Below are 19555 nucleotides of genomic sequence, written 5' to 3' on the forward strand. Positions count from 1 at the left end.
TTGCTGTTGAATCAATCTAGTTGTGTTCTACTCCCGTGAAGGTGTGGCCACTGTTTCTGTAACGCTACCAAGCAATCTGGGGCAACAAATTTGATCGCACAGTTGCACTTGGAGTCTTGGATTCTGTTCCATCAAGGAAGAACGGGAACTGCTGCGTGCTCGCTTGTGTTCCCGCTGCTCTCATGCTTGATCGCCATTGCCGGTTGTTACTTGCTCCTGCCAGTGGAATCGGTGTACACGTACGCAGAAAGACGTGCATCACGTTAACACTGCTGCTGAATTGATGGCCCGTACTTTTTCTTTCAGGTGAAGCGCGGGAAACGTTTCATAGTTCAACAGCTTGACTAAATGTAAATTTCAAAAAGGAAAAAACTAGAACAAAAAAAAAGTAAAGGATGAGGCCCGTTAACTCGGTGGGCCTACCGGGCTATCATTTAGACGGTCCAGTTCCAACACTACCGGCCTCCCGGGCCGCCATCGTCGACGTCGTTGACGTGGCCGGGATCGTCGTGTTGCACTATTTGCCGCTCGACACGATGTTGGTGGGCCCAGATGGAGAAGCCGAAGAGGGGTGGCTGGTGTTGGTGGAGAGAGAGAGAGAGTCGGGAGCCGCCTCAAGGACAAACTGGGAGACCTGGGCGCGCGAGGTGGGGCTCGCCGGCGATGCGCGGCGGCTCGAACGCGAGATGAGGGCCGCCGAGGCGGTGCTCGCTGCTGCGCCAGGGAGGGGGCCTTTGTCGGGAACGAGACGCTGTCACGTTCCATGGACGAGCTCTATTAGTCTACTACCGCATCCAGCGAGAGGTCTAGGATTTTTTTTTTGTTGCAATTTGTTCAAGCATTCAAACTCTTTTGCTTCTGTTGGTAGTTGCACACAGTAAACTACTGGCATTAATCCCCCTCTTATGCAGATGGTGCTGCTTCTATTCTATTTGAAGCAATGGATTTTCAGTCAAATCTCTTCTTCGACCTTTCATCGTGTACTGAATCCTAAAGACATGGGTCTCCAAGGCTGTAGATTCTGTCATGACCGTTCTGGGGAATAAAGGTAAATAGAAGAGGAGCCAGCTCAAAATATCATGTGCAGCTTGATAACAAGTGCCATACCTCTGGCAGGGAAACAAAACTGCAAGCCTGTTGAGTAAACGGTGATCCTGTGTAGAATGCTCTCCATCTGGAGAGCTCATGTTGATATTGCATGGCTGTGCCTAGCTAGAACTTCTGTTCCAATTGAACATAAGGTGGATGGGAGGGAAATAGACAGATGAGATAGTAGAGCTATTGATTAATGGGAAATCCAGTGACCTGCATGTTCCTCCAACTCCAATAGTTGGCAACGAAGAGTTAAGAAGACAACTCTTGCAAGATTTGTGTAACATGATCAAAGAATCAGATATCACTTTGATTTGCAAATGGTAGAGTCGTCTCTTGTTCCTCTTGCCAAATGGTCTTCCAAGTTATTATCTGTATGTATCATTGGGTTTCAGCATCCCCAACAATGGAAATACCAAAGGATTGGTCATTCTTTACAGTTCAGTCTGAAGAGTTGAGCGTCTTGGATGAGAAGGCTGCGGCATTCAACTACTTGACTAGCATACTTAACTTTCACATCATAAGCTGCCCCAGTCTGGTTTCTGTTTCACTTCAAACATTCAGTAAACTCATCTATTTAGAGAGATTGCAAACAAATGACTGTCCCAGGTTGATCTCACCAAGGAGAATGCTACATGGGTCTTATACAATGATAACACACAAAGCCTACTTGCACCTTTTGCAAGATACTTAGTAATTAAGCTCATGTGTGTGTGGTCTCTTTGATCTGCCTAGGAAGATATCTGTTAAGACACTAATTTGACCCATAGAAGAACAGATCAGACAACTGTCGTTGCTGTATATTTCCTTTTCTATTACTTCATCAAGAACTGCTTTGACGCAGTTGAACAGGTTATATTGAAAATTCTGCACCTCTACATATTTGTGAAGAAATTGCACATATCTGACTGTCCTGAATTAGTATTTTTCAACAGCATGGAACACAGGATTCCCAAACTACTGATATCCATGGTGCATGAAAATAAAATCTATCAGAAGTTCCTCTTTCCACCATTACTCATACAGTTTGAGGCCAATCATTTCCTTCAGATGCTGTGGTGTGCTACTTTCCAAGGAAATCATATGTCGCTCAGGATTGTCACTGAGGAACAACCCAAGATTAGAATCCCTGAACCTGCATTATAGTAACAATTTGGTGCAAACGGCAGTCTTCAACTATGTGCACTTGGCTGCATTGGAATTGCCATATCTCAACTCCCTTCATGAACTTGCAAAGAATCCCAAACTTTCCACTGTAACACATGAATTGTACTACCAGGCCCAAGGAAGTGGGGAAGATCAAGACTGGAGGTCTCAATCTCTATCCCAGACTGGGTTGGCTTGATACTGACGACATTTCTCTCCTCAGTTTGTCCTTCTGCAAACACCTCTTTGCCCTCCCTTCTGGTTCCGGCACTTAAAACTTACTAGCTCGAGAAGACATGACAGGATATGGCTATACTATTAGAGCAACAAGAGAGCACTTCAGTAATTAATTTCCCTCCAGGAGCTACAATTGCTCTGCTGCAATGCTGCTCTAGGTTGAGCTGTAATTGTTACTTGCAGCAGGTCTGCAGTGCCTCCCTCAAGAAGTTGGGAGATTGAACATTGCCTAGCACCTCTAGGTTGCTGGAAGAGCCCGCTTGCATCAGTGGGAGAGTTGGAGATCAGAGGGTGCAGTCAAGAGGTAAACAAGCAATGCAGGCTAAAACGACGAGCAAGCTTAAGGTTATAATTGATTGGAAGTTGTGGTGTGATGCCGCCTTTGACTTTGGTCAAATGGGCTATTGCTGAGCCTCTCTTGAAGGTTCGATCATTCAGTTTGTTCTCTCAGCTTCCTCCTGTGAAGTTAAACATGCAAGCTGCTATTATCTTCACCACTGGCGGTCTATAGTCACCATCTTCAGCAAAGTCTGAGGGTTTCACATGTGCTGCAAACACATACACACAAAGTATGTCTCCTTGAAATTTAATTTATTTGATCGGTGTCATTTGTGGTATTTTAGGGCACTTGTCATCCTGATGATAACTTCAGTGCAGTTTAAACATATGCTTATTATAGGACTTTTTATAAGCTAGAGATAAACTGTTGGGATGCAATCTTGGAAGAGTGTGCTGATGGAATGCGGGTAAATGTTCTGGGTGTTTCACTGCTTGGGTGCTTCGCCACTGGTGCTAATCAGTAGTCATCTAGGGTACGCTTCTCAAGAAAAATTATTAAAGCTGTGATGGGTTATTGCATTTCTATATCTTACTGATATCTGCAGTCTTGATGACAAGGTTCAAATACTGGAACATTATTCAGATGTAAAAAAGGCTTCAAAGTAAGGTGCCCATAACGTGAAATATGTTTGACTTGTAACATACCTTTCCCTCGTATGTTATTTGTTTTTCCGAACAGAATGGAACAAGAAAACTACTTCTTTTCTTGTACTGGTTGTAGTTAAGCACATGCTTTTCAAGGATGACAACAGCAAGTGTCACATCGACCGGTCACCCTCAGACATGAGTGCACAACTGCGCCACCTGCAGGGCCAGAAACCGAAATCTCTGTGCTTCGGTTTCGGTTTGAGGAAATTTCATAAAGGTTCAAGAAACAAACAAGCTCTCAAGAGTCAAGTCTATGGTTTGACTAACTCTGGTTGCATGTACCGGGCAATCTTTCTAGACAAGAACCTGAAGTAGCTAGGCTTCCTGGTGGATCCCAAAACTTATAAAGGTCAGTGCAGTTTGAATTACTTTGTACTCGTTTTTATTTGTCAAATTTGGATAAAGTTTGTACTTTTACCAGGAAATCTGGAACAACTCACAATTCAGTCAAAATTCGCACAAATTTGATTAAATTTTATCCATAAAATAAAATCACCCTCAAACCTGTTTGAATGAGAACCAGACCAGCAAGCAGTGGAGTTTGATAGAATTTTTAAACCTATAACATTAACCTCAGAGTATGTGTATGTCTAAGCTCGGTTTCGGTTGCGGTTCGGGTGCTATAACATTAACCTCAGAGTATGTGTATGTCTAAGCTCGGTTTCGGTTTCGGTTCCGGTTCGGGTGCTGTCCTAATCATCTCCTTTGACATGTATATGCTCCCTCCTCCATAGTTGTTGTCTCCTATAAAACCTCATAGTTGTTGTCTGCCTCCTCCATCCAAGCTCGAAGCAAACTCATTCCCTCCTGCGCCAAGCATAGTGCACGGCTGGCAGTATACAGAAATGGACGTCCTTGGCAAGATCGCGCGCGCCATCTCTGACGCCCTGCAGGACCCTGGGAAGCTACCTGGGGCGCTGATTCTGTGTGGTGTCCTCGAAGCCGCAGCGGCGCTCTCCCTCATCTTCTTCAGGGTGCCGGGGGGAGTGTTCCTCCACCACGGCGAGTCCTACTACGGTGTTCTAATTGCCGTTGTGGTGTTTGGGCTCGCAGAGGCGGCTGTAGGCTTCTGGGTATCAGCGGACCCCAGCGGGCGGCGAGCCATTGGTAAGATCATCATGGGACTTTCCATTCCGCCTCTGATTGTCGTTGCCAGCCTTGGAGGTTTTTCTTCTGCTGCCCCGAAGTAGCAGTTGCTTCAGACAGTGGATCTGTCAATGTACGTATGTAGTACTGCATGGATTACTATCTTGGTTTAGAGCACTAGTTTCCAGTGCTGGGTGTCAATTCCGTGTATTTCAATCACGAGACCAGTGGTGTCAGTTGGGGCTCTCCATATGTTTGTTGTAATCTTATTTATTTGTTTGATTTTTGTTATATCATGGCCTTTTGAGGCAAATTAATGTTGTTCCATAATTTGTTCCTCACAAGAAAAGAAAAGTGTGATTTTCCGAGGTGCGTGGCCAATTGGCTATTACTATTATGATAAGAAGCTAATGCATGTATTCCATCATTCATCAATGTCAAAATGCTGTGCTGAATGTTGATATCTAGTCTTGGAAGAGTCCTGCTGATGGAACTGAAGTGAACATTTCAAATTTCATCGCCTCTCGTTGGCTTAAAATCAATACTTCTCGTCTATTTGAGTGACGCTTCTCTTCCAATTGTTTCAGTTGTAATGGTGATACTGGAGCTCTGGTTTCGCCTGTTATGCCATAGAGAAATCGGAGACTGCCTATATATAAAGAAAGAGTGAATCGGAAACGGCAGCACAACATGCTGTTGCGTCCGTGTGCTGCGTACATTGCCCTACAAAGTATGGGCAAAAAAGGATTACTACTTCTCCTTCTTCACATTCCCCATATTTCTCCCTTCGGAGCTCGGCTCCGTGAACCTTCGATCAGGGAGGGATTCAGGGTATCCGCGCGAGGAAAACCGAGCCTTGGTGCGGTTTAAGTTTCGGATTAAAGATGTCCTAATCACGTCGCCGTCTTTGCTACACAAGTTGGCCTCCTTTTGACCACAGAGGTTGTTGCCACAACCTGATTACATCGTTCGGGTTTTGGTTAAGTCTTCGGTTCTTCGGACTTCGGTTATTATACGTGTCATAGTACCCTTAATTAAATTTTTTAAGTTATTGTATTCCCATGATCGAAATTGACGTGGCCAACAGAAAAAAGGGTCTCAATCTTAATTCCCGAAGGAGCAAATGCAAAGAAGCTCACAGAAGATCAAATTCAAGGGGAAAAAAACAAATATGGCAACCACTGCTGTAAATATGAGCTCACAGAAGATCAAATTCAAGGGGAAAAAAACAAATATGGCAACCACTGCTGTAAATTTTTCATAGTAAGATCTGCAATCTATGAGCATAACCTTCTTCTTTACCGAATTACTAGTACAATATACTAGCGCAGTACGTGGGAGCTCAATGGTGTTTACTGTATGAAGGCACACTTAACTGACATGTTAAAGACTTTCGGGGCGTTTGCTTCGGCGGCAGACGACCCCCCGAACTGTGCAGAAATGGTGAACTTCGGCAGCGGGGAATCACGGGTGCTCAGTCGGCGGGCAGCGAGTGGCAAAACATTCCAGGGTTAGTGAAGAAAGGAATGAGCATTCGTTGAGCAGCAATGCTTCCGGAAGCTCACAAACAGCAATGCTCACACGGCCGAATTGGATCGGTCGCTCTCAAGGCTTTTGCGTACAGGGACCAGGGAGGGAAACTGAAATGCTCGGTTTTCATTTCGGTTTTCGTTTCGGTTTTCAGCTTCGAAAAGGCTTAGAAGGAAATGTCAAAGTCAAGCAGGAAGGCATATCTTCTACCGCGTGCCCGCGTCTCCTACATAATGAGGACGCATGGTGTTCATTTCCAGATGCAACACAACGCTCCGAAACCTCCCCTGCCACCATTGCCCAAGCTCATTAGGACAAGATCGAACCACTTCTTCGATACACTAGCAGATATATCAGAGATGGAGTTCACGGCTGTGCTGATCAAGATCGTGTATTTGATCTCGGAGGCCTGCCGCAACGTGGACAAGCTGCCGGCGGCGATGATCACGAGTGGCATCGTTCAAGCTGCAGCGGCGATGGCGCTCGCCATCTTCAAGTCGCCGGCAGGTATTTTCGTTGGCCATGGAAAGGCGCCCTTGTACCTGTATTACGGCATTCTCATTGCCATCGTAATCTTTGGATTTGTTGAGGCGTACGGGGGCTTCTACGTGTCAGGCGACCTGATCCGGCGGCGCGCCGTCGGGATAACGATCCTTTGGATTTCGATTTTGCCTATTATCCTTGTGGCTGCACTTGGAGGCTGCTTTGTCATCTTGAAATAGTAGCTGGTTACAGTATTGCAGAGTTATATTTCACGTATTTTTATTGATGTATACCCTGTTCTGCGTGTGAGATTTAGGCTTTATACATTTGTGTTGTACAACGGTACATGTTGTAAATGACAATGGCAATTTTTGGATTTGATGCGGTTTGTGGTTTGTCTTGTGTATGTTTACATCTCTGTTTACTAACGAGATAGTTTTTTTTTCCACTGTTTGCTTCTTTCGTTGAAATCGGGATTGAAGCAGAGGAGAGAGAAACAAACTTCTCTCGTAAAAAACTATATATGAGGAAATAGGCACAAAATCAAGATAACTACACCAAATCACTCAGGCCCCGTTTGGGTCCTTTCATTTGAAGGAATTGGAATCTATTTAATGGAGTAGGCTAATTTATGTTGGAATGTGGCATTCCACAACTTTCCAAAGTTTAGATATAAGCCTCTCTTAAATTCATGGGGTGGGAGATGGAAATTGATTCTATAGATTATGGTTATTAGAATGGAATTCAATTCTTATAGCACGCTCTTGGACTCGCTTCTCTATAGTAGAAATGCAGCATATAAGTATCTCTCCCATATCACCAACTATAATATACAACTATATTCCACGTACAATTATATTAGTTTAATTAATTTGTGTCTAAATTATGATTATTAGGATGGAATTCAATTCCAATGATCCAAAACAAGGCCTCAGAGAAATATCATTACACAACTTAGAGGAACGTCCTTTGTTCCGTACAGATAATCTTTCAGCTCCAGTTCATAAAACAGAGCAGAGCAAGCAAGTTCATAAAACGTCCACCCCTGCACAGGTCACACGACCACACCTTCCTGTACGCCTACCGCCACTTACCCCTTGTTTACTTCCCACAAAACTCCCAATTTTGACACTATGAAAAAGAAGATTCCCCATCACATCAAACTTGCGGTACATGCATGGAGTACTAAATGTAGACGAAATTAAAAACTAATTGCACAGTTTTGTTGTACTTTGCGAGACGAATCTTTTGAGCCTAATTAGTCAATATTTGAACAATAATTCACAAATACAAACGAAACGCTACAGTGTCGTATTTATGGTAAAATGCCAATTTAACACCTCCAAACTTCCCAACTTCCCAAGTAAACAAGGGCTTATTTCCACGACTTTTCTCGCGGCTGGGCGCCTGCCGCCGGGCTCCTGCGGCCCAAGTTCCCATGGCCGGCTCAAGTGCATTATTGCTCCTCCACCTCAACACCTCTCCCTGTTTCGCCTTCGCTAACCACTGTTTCAGCCGCCGAAGCGATGGAGGCGGTAGATCCTCACGTGGAGGCCGCCATGCTCTGGCTAGCGCAGACCATCCTGGAGGTCCTCTTCGCCGGCAAGATGGAGGCGTGGATTCGCCAGGTCGGGCTCGCCGACGACACCGAGATGCTAAAGTCCGAGATCGAGAGGGTGGAGGCGGTGGTCACTGCTGTGAAGGGGAGGGCGGCCGAGAACAGGCCGCTGGCCCGATCGCTCGGTCGTCTCAAGGAGATGCTCTACGACGCCGACGACATGGTCGACGAGCTCGACTACTATAGGCTCCAGCACCAGGTCGAGGGAGGTAGGTGTGATGTCTCTGTTCTCTTCTCTGCACATCATTGCTGGTATTGTTTGATGATAGAAAAAGAAAGCTCTTTGCGGCAACATTAATTTTCCTGTTCTGCTCTTCAATTCTTCATTCTGTTCCGGCTCAGATACGATCGCCTGGGATAATCAGCCCCAAGGCACGGATGCAAATGGTGGAGCACAACTAGTTGATGGGGTCGAGGGACAACTCTGGTATACCGAATCGCAAGAAACGGTCTAAGGCATGGAAAGAATTCAGCATAACAGAAGAAGATGCTGAAGGAAAGCCTCTGAAAGCGGAGTGTATTTACTGTCACTCAGTGGTTAGATGCGAGACTACTAAAGGGACATCAGTTTTCCACAATCATCTAAAGAGTGAGAATTGCAAGAGGAAACGTGCTGCAATTGAACAAACGCCAAATGCTTCAAGGTACTACTCCTTATTATCTTGAGGATCCATGCAGAATCCAAATCATTTTTTGCAATACCGAATTATGATTAGTTGTGGACAAAGATAATGAACTTGCAACGTTCTGAAACAGCACGAGATCGCTTCATTCCATTTTCAGGCAAATCAAAGAAAAACTGGCAGTGGCCTTCTACATGGAGATTATAATCCTCATGACATGGTCAATCTGGACAGCAAGGAATGATTGGATGTTTCAAGGAATAGATCCAATGGTACAACAATGCAAGAGGAAGTTCATGTCGGAATTTTCCATTCTACTACATCGAGCAAGACCAGCGATGGTGCCTAACATGAGCGTTTGGCTGTATTCTTTATAAAAGATCCTATTAGTCTCGTTTCTTTAGCTAAGCATTTTTCCTGTTTATTTTCTCGTCACCCTTTTTGTAATCTTATATTGTGAACCAACCTTCCTTTTAATATATAATCAGTAGGGGACCCCCTCCTGTTCCTTCAAAAAAAAAACATTCTGAAACAGCAACTTAGGATATGCAAAAAAAACGATATGTATTTTTGTTTAAACTATGCCAGATATAGTTCTGAAATGCAATAATAGATCTAACAAAAAAAATAATGAGTTACAGTTATAAACTTGTAGTAACCAGCCCATGATCCTTTTCCTCCTGTAGTGCTGACGATGGTGCACAAAATGGTGCTACCGTTTCGACTCATGATTCAGATAGAAGAAAAAGGGTGAGAAGTGATGAGGTGTTAGCACACAACACTGCTGCTACAACACACGTCTGGGACAAGGAAGAAATTTGCAATAGAATCCAACAAACGACTCATCAGTTACAAAAGTCTATCAGTGAGGTTCAGAAGCTATATAGATCAGGCTCTGTTGCAATTTCGAAACTCTGTCACAATACAGCTGCAGATCCATGCCGAAGAACGTCAAGTCTTGTTCAACACAAAATGTACGGGAGAGTTGATGAGAAGAATTCCATCATAAAGTTCATAAAAGGAGACAAGGCTGATAATGTAACAGTTCTTCCTATTGCAGGCATCGGAGGTATTGGGAAGACGGCTCTTGCTCAAGTCGCATACAGTGATCCAATTGTGAGAAGCCAATTTGAGCACAGGATGTGGATTTGGGTGTCTAGCAACTTCGATGAAGTGAGACTTACAATGGAGATGTTAGACTTTGTTTCTCAAGAAAAGTGTATAGGTATAACCAACTTGGCTAGACTTCAGGAGATCTTGGTGACTCATGTCACATCAAAAAGGACTACTAATCTTGGATGATATCTGGGATGACATTGATGATTGCCGATGGAATAAACTGTTAGCTCCTTTGAGGTCTGACAATGCAAAGGGTAATGCGATTATAGCTACTACTAGAAAATTGTCTATTGCTAAAAGGATAGGCACAGTCAAACCCATCAAGTTAGGTCGTTTGGAGAATGACAACTTCTGGCTCTTGTTTAAAACATGTGCATTTGGTGATGAAAATTACAAAGAGCACCCAAGTCTAACCATCATCGGTCAGCAGATAGCAAATAATCTACAGGGTAACCCATTAGCTGCACAAACTGCTGGGATGCTATTAAGAAAGCATCTTTTTTTTTCTCTAGAATACGCAGGAGAGCTGCACATCATTCCATTAAGAAGAGATAAAAGTACTAATACAACGCGGGCCTAAACCGGGCACACGCACACGGTAGGTGATTCAAAAGGCTGATTACACGAGACTGGAGCTCCTAGGAATTAAACCACTAATGGCATATCATCATCGACTCTCAAAATGCCATCCTACGGTATATAGGCAATGTGCCCCAGCCATGAACCAGGTCGCCGCTTCTTCCGCGACTGCTGCTGCTAGCTGTTGCGGTGTTCGTTGGGTGTCTCCGGTGAAGACCTGATGGTTTCGCTCTTTCCAAATGCGCCAGGAGACCAAGTTCTTCCATTAAGAAAGCATCTTAAAACTGACCATTGGAGTAACATTCTGAAGAATGAAAAATGGAAATCCCTGCAACTCAGCGGATGCATCATGCATGCTTTGAAACAGAGCTATGATGAGCTGCCTTCTATTTACAAAAATGCATCTTGTATTGTCTATATTCCCTGATGATCATCAGTTTATTAGCAGTGAGCTGGTCTGTATTTGGATCTCACAGGGATTCGTGAAATGTAGCCATTCGACTGAGACATTGGAGGAGATGGGACGTAACTATCTCACTGATTTGCTGAACTCTGGCTTCATTGTGCAAGTTGAAACTAGAGATCCCACTCTAGGAGATAAAACATTCTATGTTATGCCTGCTCTTATGCATGACTTGGCAAGACTGGTTTCAGGAACTGAATTTGCAATTATAGATGATCTTGCGTACAGAGAAGTACTCCAACTATACGCCATTTGTCAATTCTAACTTATTCTGCATACCAGGAAGACAAGTATGGGAACATACTTCGTAATGACAAATATGGGAACATACTTACAAAAATTGCTGATTCAAAACTGTGAATCGCTCGACCGCACTAGAGGACTTCCGGCCCCTCAGAGGTCCCAGGTATTTGGAAGTATCCAGATGCCCTGGCTTACCTCCTTATCTGGAACATCTGTCAAGTCAGGGCTATGAGCTGTGCGCTGGACTGGAAAGGCTCGACACTGATGATTACTCTTTCCTCACCACGTCATTCTGGAAGTGCCTCACCTCCCTCCGACGCCTAGAGTTACGCAATCCTACGGGGGAAGTGACGGGACTAACGGAGGAGCAAGAGAGAGCGCTTCAGCACCTCCCGTCCCTGCAGGAGCTACGATTTGAGTATTGCTCCAACCTGGCAGATCTTCCTGTTGGTCTGCACAGCCTTTCCTCCCTCAAGAGGTTGGAGATCACGTATTGCTCGAGTATCTCAAGGCTCCCAGAAACGGGCCTCCCACCTTCGCTGGAAGAACTTGAAATCTGCTCTAGTTGCAGCATGGAGCTAACTGATGAATGCAGAATGCTAGCAACAAGAAGAAGCAAGCCAAAGGTCAAAATTGGTGGGGAATATGTGAACTGATTACTGGGTGGTTGTTAAGCAGACTTGTCTATCGGCACAGCGGGTTTCACTCTGCTGCCTTCTAAGGTATGCCTCTACACCGTCAATCATGTCATCTTCAGGTTATACATCTCTCGGTGTCATGTGAAAGTAAGCTGTCCCTTTGCAGGCATTTAAGCTGCTGTACGTTCAGCTACCACGGTTCACGATCTCCTGTATCACTCTCATGCAAATACATGCTGTTCAAGAAAGTATTCGTCACGCTTTCCTGTTTCTCTCGGATCACCTGTTACAGGGATATGTTTGCCAAACAAGAGGCCCAACCGCCCAAGGAACTGAGTGTCCGAGCCAACTCATATCTTGCGTAAATTTGAACTAAGTGGTCCTACGGATTGTGCTTGTATCTAAAGATCATTGCTCCTCCGCTGGAGGCTGGGCTGTTAAAGAATTAAAGGAACATCTTCCTATTGGGGCTCTTTGTAATTTCTTGTTTTATTAGAGATCTATTGATTCTGTTTTTAATATATTTCACCTTTCGCAAAAAAAAATAATAAAGGAACTATTTGGACCGTTGGTGTAGATTCAGATCTTTGTGGAGGGCCCTGCTCGGGTGGATGCCTCCCTCCGTACGCTCCAAATACGGAAATACCCAAATCCACCCAACCCTAGGCCCGCCGCCGCGCCGCTCCCTGTCGGTGCCCACAGCCGCCGCCGTCTCCCGGCCTCTAAAGGTCGGCCGCACGACCCCTTCACTGCCTCCACGGCCGCCTCCAAGGTCGGTCCCTTCACTGGCCTCGCCCACTGCTCCGCATCCTTCTACTCTATGGAGCAACGCCTCGTCGGCCTCCCTCGGATGCAAAAGGGAGGTGACCAGATGTCCGCGATGGGAGGTGCTCGGCCTCGAGGAGGAGGTGCTAACACATGCCTTGCATGTGATATTGTGATGGAAAATAGAGGTTAGAGTAACTTCCAGAGTTCCTAAAAAATTCTTCCCCAAAATAAAGTATTAGGATTATGCTAAATTTTTTTCTCAAAAACATAGCAGCCCACAGTAGAACGCTAAAAACTACCTCTAATAATTAAAAAAAGTTACATCATCATAAGTGGGCCCATTTAATTGGCCTGCCCACCTCCCAACGCATAACACCACGCACCTTCCTCTCCCTCTCGGAGCACTCAGCCTCTCGGAGCACTTAGGTATTTGGTCAGCTACTTCCACTTCCCATGCTCTAAAGGCAGAGGGAGAGCATCAGCCTCTCAGAGCACTTAGGTATTTGGTCAGCTCCTTCCACTTCCCATGCTCTAAAGGTAGTGAAAAGTGGCCATCTTTGGCTCAAGATCTTGAAAGATTCTATATGTAGGTGTTGGACTTTAACATGCAAAATGGAGTTTATGATACATGTTAACCATTGGCGGTAGTTGTTGGACAAGGAGAAGTGGGTTTGCATATTTGAATTTGAGTTCAAAGTTTGGATAGTGGCTGTTTGAAGGTTTACTGACGAAACTGAATGTGGTGTCATTTAAACACTGACAGACCGAACCCTAGCTGAATTTCAGGGCTCAAATTCGAGAGATGGAGTGATCCGGTGCTCAAATTGTGAATCTATAAAATGAAGTTCCAAGGATCCTCTACAAGTTTGCTTAAAAGGGATCGTGGGGTTTGAATTGAAAATCGGACACAAGATTGGCTGGACTTTCGGGCGGAATTGGGGAAAGAAAGGGGGAGAGCAGAGCCGGGCTGCTGCCACGCAGCTGCTTGCCGCCGATGGCAAGAGCGGGGCCGCCGTGCCACGCGCCGACCTAAGTATGCGACGTGAACCAAGCAAGCAGGCAGGAGGTGGCGATTGGGAAGGCAGTAAATTTTTGTATAAATTACTGTTCCCGCCGGCTAGAGTTATCCTTCCACCGCGTTGCTCTGTTTTTTCACCGCTCTCGGTCACCGACGAGCTCCACAAAAATCACCGCCTTAACTTCCTGAATCCGTCCCACTAGTCGCCATCCAGCCCCATCCACCACAGCGTCTTCCCGCCGTCGTCTTCTTCAGTGCCGGCCGCCGCTCCGCTTTTTGTAAGCCGCCGCCGTAGAGTCGTGCCTCGCCGTGGTTATCAGCGTCGTCTTAGGGTCCAGTGGTGGGGAGGGCGGCGGGTAGGGAGGATGGTGGCTGTCGAAGAGGGGCCCAGGGGCATCGGCGAGGTGGCGGTGAGGCACGTGGGGGAATTCTCAAGTACTATGTTGGGACAACGGCGCACGGCCGGCCACTACGCGGCGGTCGGCGCCCTAGTGCGCGCGCTCGGGAAAGAGGACCGCCGCGTAGTGGCCGGCCCGGGAAAGAGGTTGGGGGGAGGAGGGGGGATTGGGGAAGAGCGCGCGTCGTGAATATATGCGCGGCTAGGGGAGGTTTTCGCGTCGCAAATCTTTTGGAGGAATTTTAAGTAGACTGTTGGAGTTCTTTTTTTTCTTTTTTTCCTCCTAAGGTATTGGGAGTAAGATTAGCAGTCTTTTGGAGTTGCTTTAACACATTGTGATATCGAAGGAACCATGTGTCAACCGGCCAAAATGTTTCGGCTGTCTGCAGGAAGCCCGTTCTACCATGTCGCTCCTTATGGGAAACTAGATGCAACATGCGACACCTGGTGGGAGATACCCTGCCTAGAGCATGGTTAAGCTGTTCGCTTTCACATGGGAAAGCAACTACTGGGATCAAAACAGTGGGGAAGATCAGATTTCGAGGTCACACGATCTCTATCCCAGAACGGAGTGGCTTGGAACAGATTACATCTCTCTTGTCACCATGTACTGCGAACACCTCTCTGCCTTCCAGTACCCAGCACTTTCCAGTTTCCACAGCTCAAGAAGCCATAACAGAGTAACTAGACTGTCAGAGGAACAGGGCAGAGCACTTGAGCATACTTCAGGAGCTACGATTGCTCTGCAGCAACATTGTAAATCTCGTTGTCTGCCAAGTTGCACAACCTTTCCTCCCTCGAGAAGTTGGAGATTGCACATTGACCGCGCATCTCTAGGTTGCCGGAGGAGGGCCTCCCAGTGAAGAGCAATACAAGCAATGCAGACTGGCAGCGACGAACAAGTTAAAGGTCTAATTTATGGGGAAGTTGTGGATGACCTTATGGTAATATAGATGTCTGATTTCAGGTGAATGTGGTCTCACTGACCTATGTTTGGACCATCACAATAATCCACTGAGGCTCCATTTGGATCCCTTCATTTTGAATGAATTGGAATCTACTTAATGGAGTAGTTAATTTATCTTGGAACGTAGCATTCCACAACTTTCCAAAGTTTAGATATAAACCTATCTTAAATTCATGGGGGTGGGAGATGGAAATTGATTCTATAGATTCTCATGCTATGTTTTCTAATATGCAACTTATAGCACGCTCTTTGACTCACTTACCTATAGCAGGAGTGCAGCACATAAGTATCTCTCCATGTGGCTAATAATAATATACAAATATATTCCACATACAACTATATTAGCTTAATTAATTTGTGTCTAAATTATAATTATTAGAATGCAATTCAATTCCAAGGATCCAAACGGAGCCTAATTCTATTTATACCCGCATATGTTCCTCCTCCCGTGCAAATTTGGTGGTTTTCACATATGTGCTAGCTTGTGCACAAAAAGTAGGTCGCTTTGCATGTAAATGTCATGGTTTTGTTCTTGAAATTACCAGAAACTAGTTACCCTGGTGATAACTTCATAGCAGTTTAATCAATTTCGGCATTAAAACTTTTTTATATACAGTGCAGGGATGCTCCTTGTTTGATGTATGTTATATTCATGCCCCGCACTACTTGGTTTTCAACTGATGTAGTTGAGAGACAACCATTTTGATGTCTGACCTTGACTGCACACAAGCTTTATGACTCATTCTCATTAAGCTCCTGTGCCTAATTCAGGACCATGGGGTAAGTTACAGACCTCAAAACCTGTTGTTTCTAAAGGTCATGTGCCATTGTGGAGCTTGCTGGTTCATAGATTACCTTTTCCAACAATTAGGGGGTTGGTCGATTTTCTATAGGCTATTTTGATTTTTTTTTTTTGGACCAGCTAATGCATGTATCTTTTGTGAGAGGAAAACATTGTCAGGATGCTGCATTGGCTGTTGATTGTAATCTTGAAAGTTTGCTGATGGAACTGAACCACATCCTTAAATATTTAGTCACCTCATGATGCTTCTCATCACTTCACCCTTGAAATAGACACATGGCTCACCTTGGTTGATGATGTACACTACTCCATTGAGCTACTCAGCAATTTTCACTCCATTGCTCCACAATCAAGCAGATAAAATGGCAGCATTCAACTTTTCTACAGGGTGCCTACTTCATCAAATTGACCTGACGAGAATACCTGGCGCTCCGCAAGTTCACCTTTGCCACTGAAATCAACATGGTGCAATCACAGAATCCACAATCTGTTTGCAGGACAAAAGGAATACCACGTGAGCACAATTGAAGTATGTGAAAAAATCAAAGCACTTTACACTATCGTACCTACCAGAAACCTGTAAGGTTCTCCAGCCATCTTGGCAGCAAGGCCCAGGAGAAAGTTCAACCTGTTTCTTCATTTGCTAGTAAGAGCATGTGTGTGCATGAATGCATGATTGTGTGTTGTCCATGATGACAAACTGCTCCCAGGAATAGAATAATACGAAGCATTGTTTCATATACTGTTGCCTTGCCTTTTTAAAAAACAGAGATCCCAGCTCAATCATCAATTAGTAAAGAATCACTTCACATAAAAAAATGGTGAGAAATAGTGTTCATGTGGCTATGTTAACAAAGCAGAAATCATGTTTAGAAATTGCAATGCATTGCTAGAAATACATCTGCAAGATGAGATAGCAGAAAAAAAAGGTACAGGAGGCTTCGTACGGTTATATCATATTATCCTCGACCTAGATACTAATACATAACTGAGGTAGGCAGACTACATTTATGTACATATGGTCCCATATCATAAATATAAACAATACATAATATGGGTTCCTGCAGGTGCTTCATAGGGAAAGAAATAACAGGAACATCTGCATACCGAAACTCCCTGAATACCTCTGAATCATGATGCAACTATGCAAAGTATTTGAATCCTTCCTTGATGTGGGAAAAATAGTAATGTAGTAACGAAAACACTAACTCAATGAAGGCAAAAAACTTGTAATTTGGTCAAGGAAGAATAATGTAGCATAAACATAAAAGGTACTATTCAAAGAAGATCAAGGAGGTACATATCTTGCAATCTGTTCACTGGACCTGAAGTGCTGGTCTGTTTGATGTAAGAGAATAGCTGCAGTCATGAAACATTCTTGAAGTGTAGTAATTGTAGCAATATGTGCATGAAGCAGAAAGGTTATGGTAGAGAATGTGCATTAAAACTTTGTAAGGAAAAGCATTAAGCAAATAGCTCGTAAGGGATAGTCTGATATGTCTACAACCAAATTTAGCATACACCGTATTAGATGTTTATTTTTTCATATCTAGTCGCAGCAGAAAACTGATATATTGGATTTGAAACTGAAATATGAATATGTTACACTTACCACACTTCTAAGCGAAGCTTACCCATGTGAGGGTGTCCCTCGGCATTGCAACATAAGCTCCTATTAATTAGAAGCACTACTAGTTGAATGAAATCCTCAGTCTAGCAGTGCTTCCTATATTTTCAGCCTGTTTATCCACTTGGCCAAATTGAATGAATTCCTATGTATCCCGGATTAACATTATTAGTGTTAATTCAGGAAGGCCACTCAACATGAGCAGCAGAATTGCACACAAGATTACAATACTGGATAGTGCAGTCATGGAGAGGCAATATTTTCATGGTCAATATGCTTGGAAATACAATGAAGTGCCACAAAAACTGCTCACTGGATGGACAGGTTAGATATACAGAAAGTCTACATTATTTGGAAATATGACAGGCATGTTGCCTTCTCAGGTTGATATAATGTAATGTTTCCTTTTTCTCAAAGAAAAAAAAGTCAAATTCTACTTGGACATGCTGTAAACATCAATTAAGTAGTAACAACCATAGGCACGATATCTGCATTAGTATACTTACACGTGAGATCAATTGTCCCCCAGTCAAAGGCCTGCGTGCTGTCTCCTCTACCTTCAGCGCCGTCCATTGAGGATTCAATCCAAAATCACATTGAGAAGCCGCTGCAAATAGTTGTACCTGAGATTCAGATGTCAAGGAAGGAGTTGCTGGGATCAGGACACACTGGAATCAACACATCGTCATTGTTTCTTTCACGAAGACGACGATTCACCCGTGGCCTGTGGAGGTCGCCTGGGCAAGGAGCCGCCAGTAGTTACCACCAGAATGGAATCCTTAGAAGGTGGAGGTGTGATTGATTTGATTATGTACGTAGTTTATGTAGGGAATTTCATGGACTTTTAGGTTTTGAATTTAGGGGGAAAATAAATAGGAGGATTCAAGGTCGCCGGTGGAAAACATCACAAAATGCAAGCAACACTAACGAATGAGCTGGATGAGAATGAAACTAAGACAAGAGAGGAGCACAGGGAGGAGCGTACCTTGCTGGGAGCTGAGCGGAGCAAGATGACGATGAGTTCGACCTATGCGAGACCTTGCACCGCCGCCACCCTGGTCTTCGCGCTTCCCCACGGCCACTCCTCAAATATGCCGCCACCGCCTCCTGCTCAGCCACAGCCGCCGCCGCCGCCCCGGATGAGAGAGGCGCGGGCTGGCTGCAAGCCGTAAGAACGCGACGGAGGTGCGAGGCTGCGGCGGGTGGCGTGGACGAGGCACCCCAAATCCTAATCGCCCGGCGGCGAGGAGAATCGGAGAGGGAGAGGAGGGAGAGGATGTTGCGGCGGCGGCGTGGCATCGGGAGTGGGCGGAGGGTGGAAGGAGAGGAGAAGAGAGGAGAGGAAGGGGAACACGGCAGCGGCGACGAGCGGCGTGGGCGCGGCGGGCGTCGGGAGGATGAGAGAGCGAGGGAGAGGAAGATAGTTGGCCATTTGGCCCGTGGCCTGTGGGCCGGCCCACGGCACGGCATTTTGGCCCGGGCCAAGCCCATTCCGGCACGGCGGCCTTGTAGGCTGGGCTGGTGGGCCGGGCTTGGGCTGGTGTCTCAGCCCATAGGCTGGCCCGGCACGGCCTGGCCCATTTGGCCCGTGAACCAGTAACGGGCTGGCACGGCCTGTTTAGGCCTGGTAGGCCTATTTCGGCCCAGCTAAGAGGCAGCAATAAAACCTATGGCTTCCCCCGCTTCCTCCGCTCCCAAGACTCCCAGCTGCCTCCCTAAGCTCCCTCCTCAACTCCTCCACTTCCCAGCCGCCTCCGGCCTCCCCAGCTCCCCCACTTCATTCCCCTCCACTTCCCAACCACTCCAGCCTCCGCCTCCTCCCGCGCGACCGCGCCCCTCCACCTCCGGTCCTGACCGCTTTCCCTGCGCCCCTCCGCCGCCTCCTCCTGCAGCCTTCCCGGCCGCCTCCCCGTGCCCCTCCGCCACCTCCTCGCGTGGCCCTCGGCCGCCGCCTCCCTGTCCACCGGGAATGGCGCCCCTCCGCGCGCCTCCTCCCGTGGCCTTCCGCCGCCGCCTCCCCAGCCGTCGGGAATCGCGCCCCTCCGCCTCCTCCTCTCGTGGCCTTCAGCCACCGCCTTGTGAGGCAAAGGATGAATCTGGTGGTGGCCTCGCCGATTTGGGGTTTGGTGGTG

The 19555-nt window shown here is 45.8% G+C and overlaps 1 protein-coding gene, 3 long non-coding RNA genes and 2 pseudogenes across 10 annotated transcripts; 5 read left to right on the forward strand and 1 right to left on the reverse strand.

The window, feature by feature from the left end:
- The first annotated feature begins 447 nt into the window (after positions 1 to 447).
- LOC140223538 (uncharacterized) lies at positions 448 to 1531 on the forward strand. The gene is made up of 2 exons (XR_011898866.1): positions 448 to 804; positions 912 to 1531. It is a non-coding gene; the product is annotated as an uncharacterized lncRNA (long non-coding RNA).
- Positions 1532 to 1793: 262 nt separating this feature from the next.
- On the forward strand, positions 1794 to 4983 carry LOC117864275 (uncharacterized). 2 transcript variants are annotated; one of them, XR_004642376.2, is made up of 2 exons: positions 1794 to 3811; positions 4248 to 4983. It is a non-coding gene; the product is annotated as an uncharacterized lncRNA (long non-coding RNA). The 2 variants fall into 2 exon arrangements; XR_004642379.2 differs by having other exon boundaries at positions 4516 to 4983.
- Positions 4984 to 7950: 2967 nt separating this feature from the next.
- On the forward strand, positions 7951 to 9607 carry LOC117864273 (uncharacterized). 3 transcript variants are annotated; one of them, XR_004642369.2, is made up of 3 exons: positions 7951 to 8388; positions 8522 to 8823; positions 8936 to 9607. XR_004642369.2 is itself a non-coding variant. In XM_034748319.2 (2 exons), the coding sequence occupies exons 1-2, from the start codon at positions 8088 to 8090 to the stop codon at positions 8632 to 8634; spliced, it is 414 nt and encodes a 137-aa protein (XP_034604210.1). In that variant the 5' UTR covers positions 7951 to 8087; the 3' UTR covers positions 8635 to 9607. The 3 variants fall into 3 exon arrangements, 1 of the variants encoding a protein (XP_034604210.1); XR_004642368.2 differs by having other exon boundaries at positions 8963 to 9607; XM_034748319.2 differs by having other exon boundaries at positions 8522 to 9607.
- A 28-nt stretch (positions 9608 to 9635) lies between these two features.
- LOC117864845 (disease resistance protein RGA2-like) lies at positions 9636 to 10501 on the forward strand (annotated as a pseudogene).
- A 219-nt stretch (positions 10502 to 10720) lies between these two features.
- LOC117864272 (putative disease resistance RPP13-like protein 1) lies at positions 10721 to 11441 on the forward strand (annotated as a pseudogene).
- A 4507-nt stretch (positions 11442 to 15948) lies between these two features.
- Positions 15949 to 18848, reverse strand: LOC117864274 (uncharacterized). Of its 4 annotated transcripts, XR_011898865.1 has the most exons (5): positions 18409 to 18842; positions 17930 to 18160; positions 17409 to 17568; positions 16367 to 17155; positions 15949 to 16283 (listed from the first exon to the last, which is right to left on the reverse strand). It is a non-coding gene; the product is annotated as an uncharacterized lncRNA (long non-coding RNA). The 4 variants fall into 4 exon arrangements; XR_004642371.2 differs by having other exon boundaries at positions 16367 to 17568; positions 18409 to 18839; XR_004642373.2 differs by having other exon boundaries at positions 16367 to 17568; positions 17930 to 18046; positions 18409 to 18834.
- Between the last annotated feature and the right edge of the window lie 707 nt (positions 18849 to 19555).

The sequence above is a fragment of the Setaria viridis genome, chromosome 7, assembly GCF_005286985.2.
Source record: "Setaria viridis chromosome 7, Setaria_viridis_v4.0, whole genome shotgun sequence".
NCBI lineage: Eukaryota > Viridiplantae > Streptophyta > Magnoliopsida > Poales > Poaceae > Setaria > Setaria viridis.

What these genes read in the sequence shown, in the direction of transcription:
- LOC117864273 (XM_034748319.2), top strand. Translation starts at nt 8,088, where the DNA reads ATGGAGGCGGTAGATCCTCACGTGGAGGCCGCCATGCTCTGGCTAGCG. An exon ending in CCAGCACCAGGTCGAGGGAG is followed by an intron (nt 8,389 to 8,521) that starts GTAGGTGTGATG and finishes GTTCCGGCTCAG; the next exon opens with ATACGATCGCCTGGGATAAT.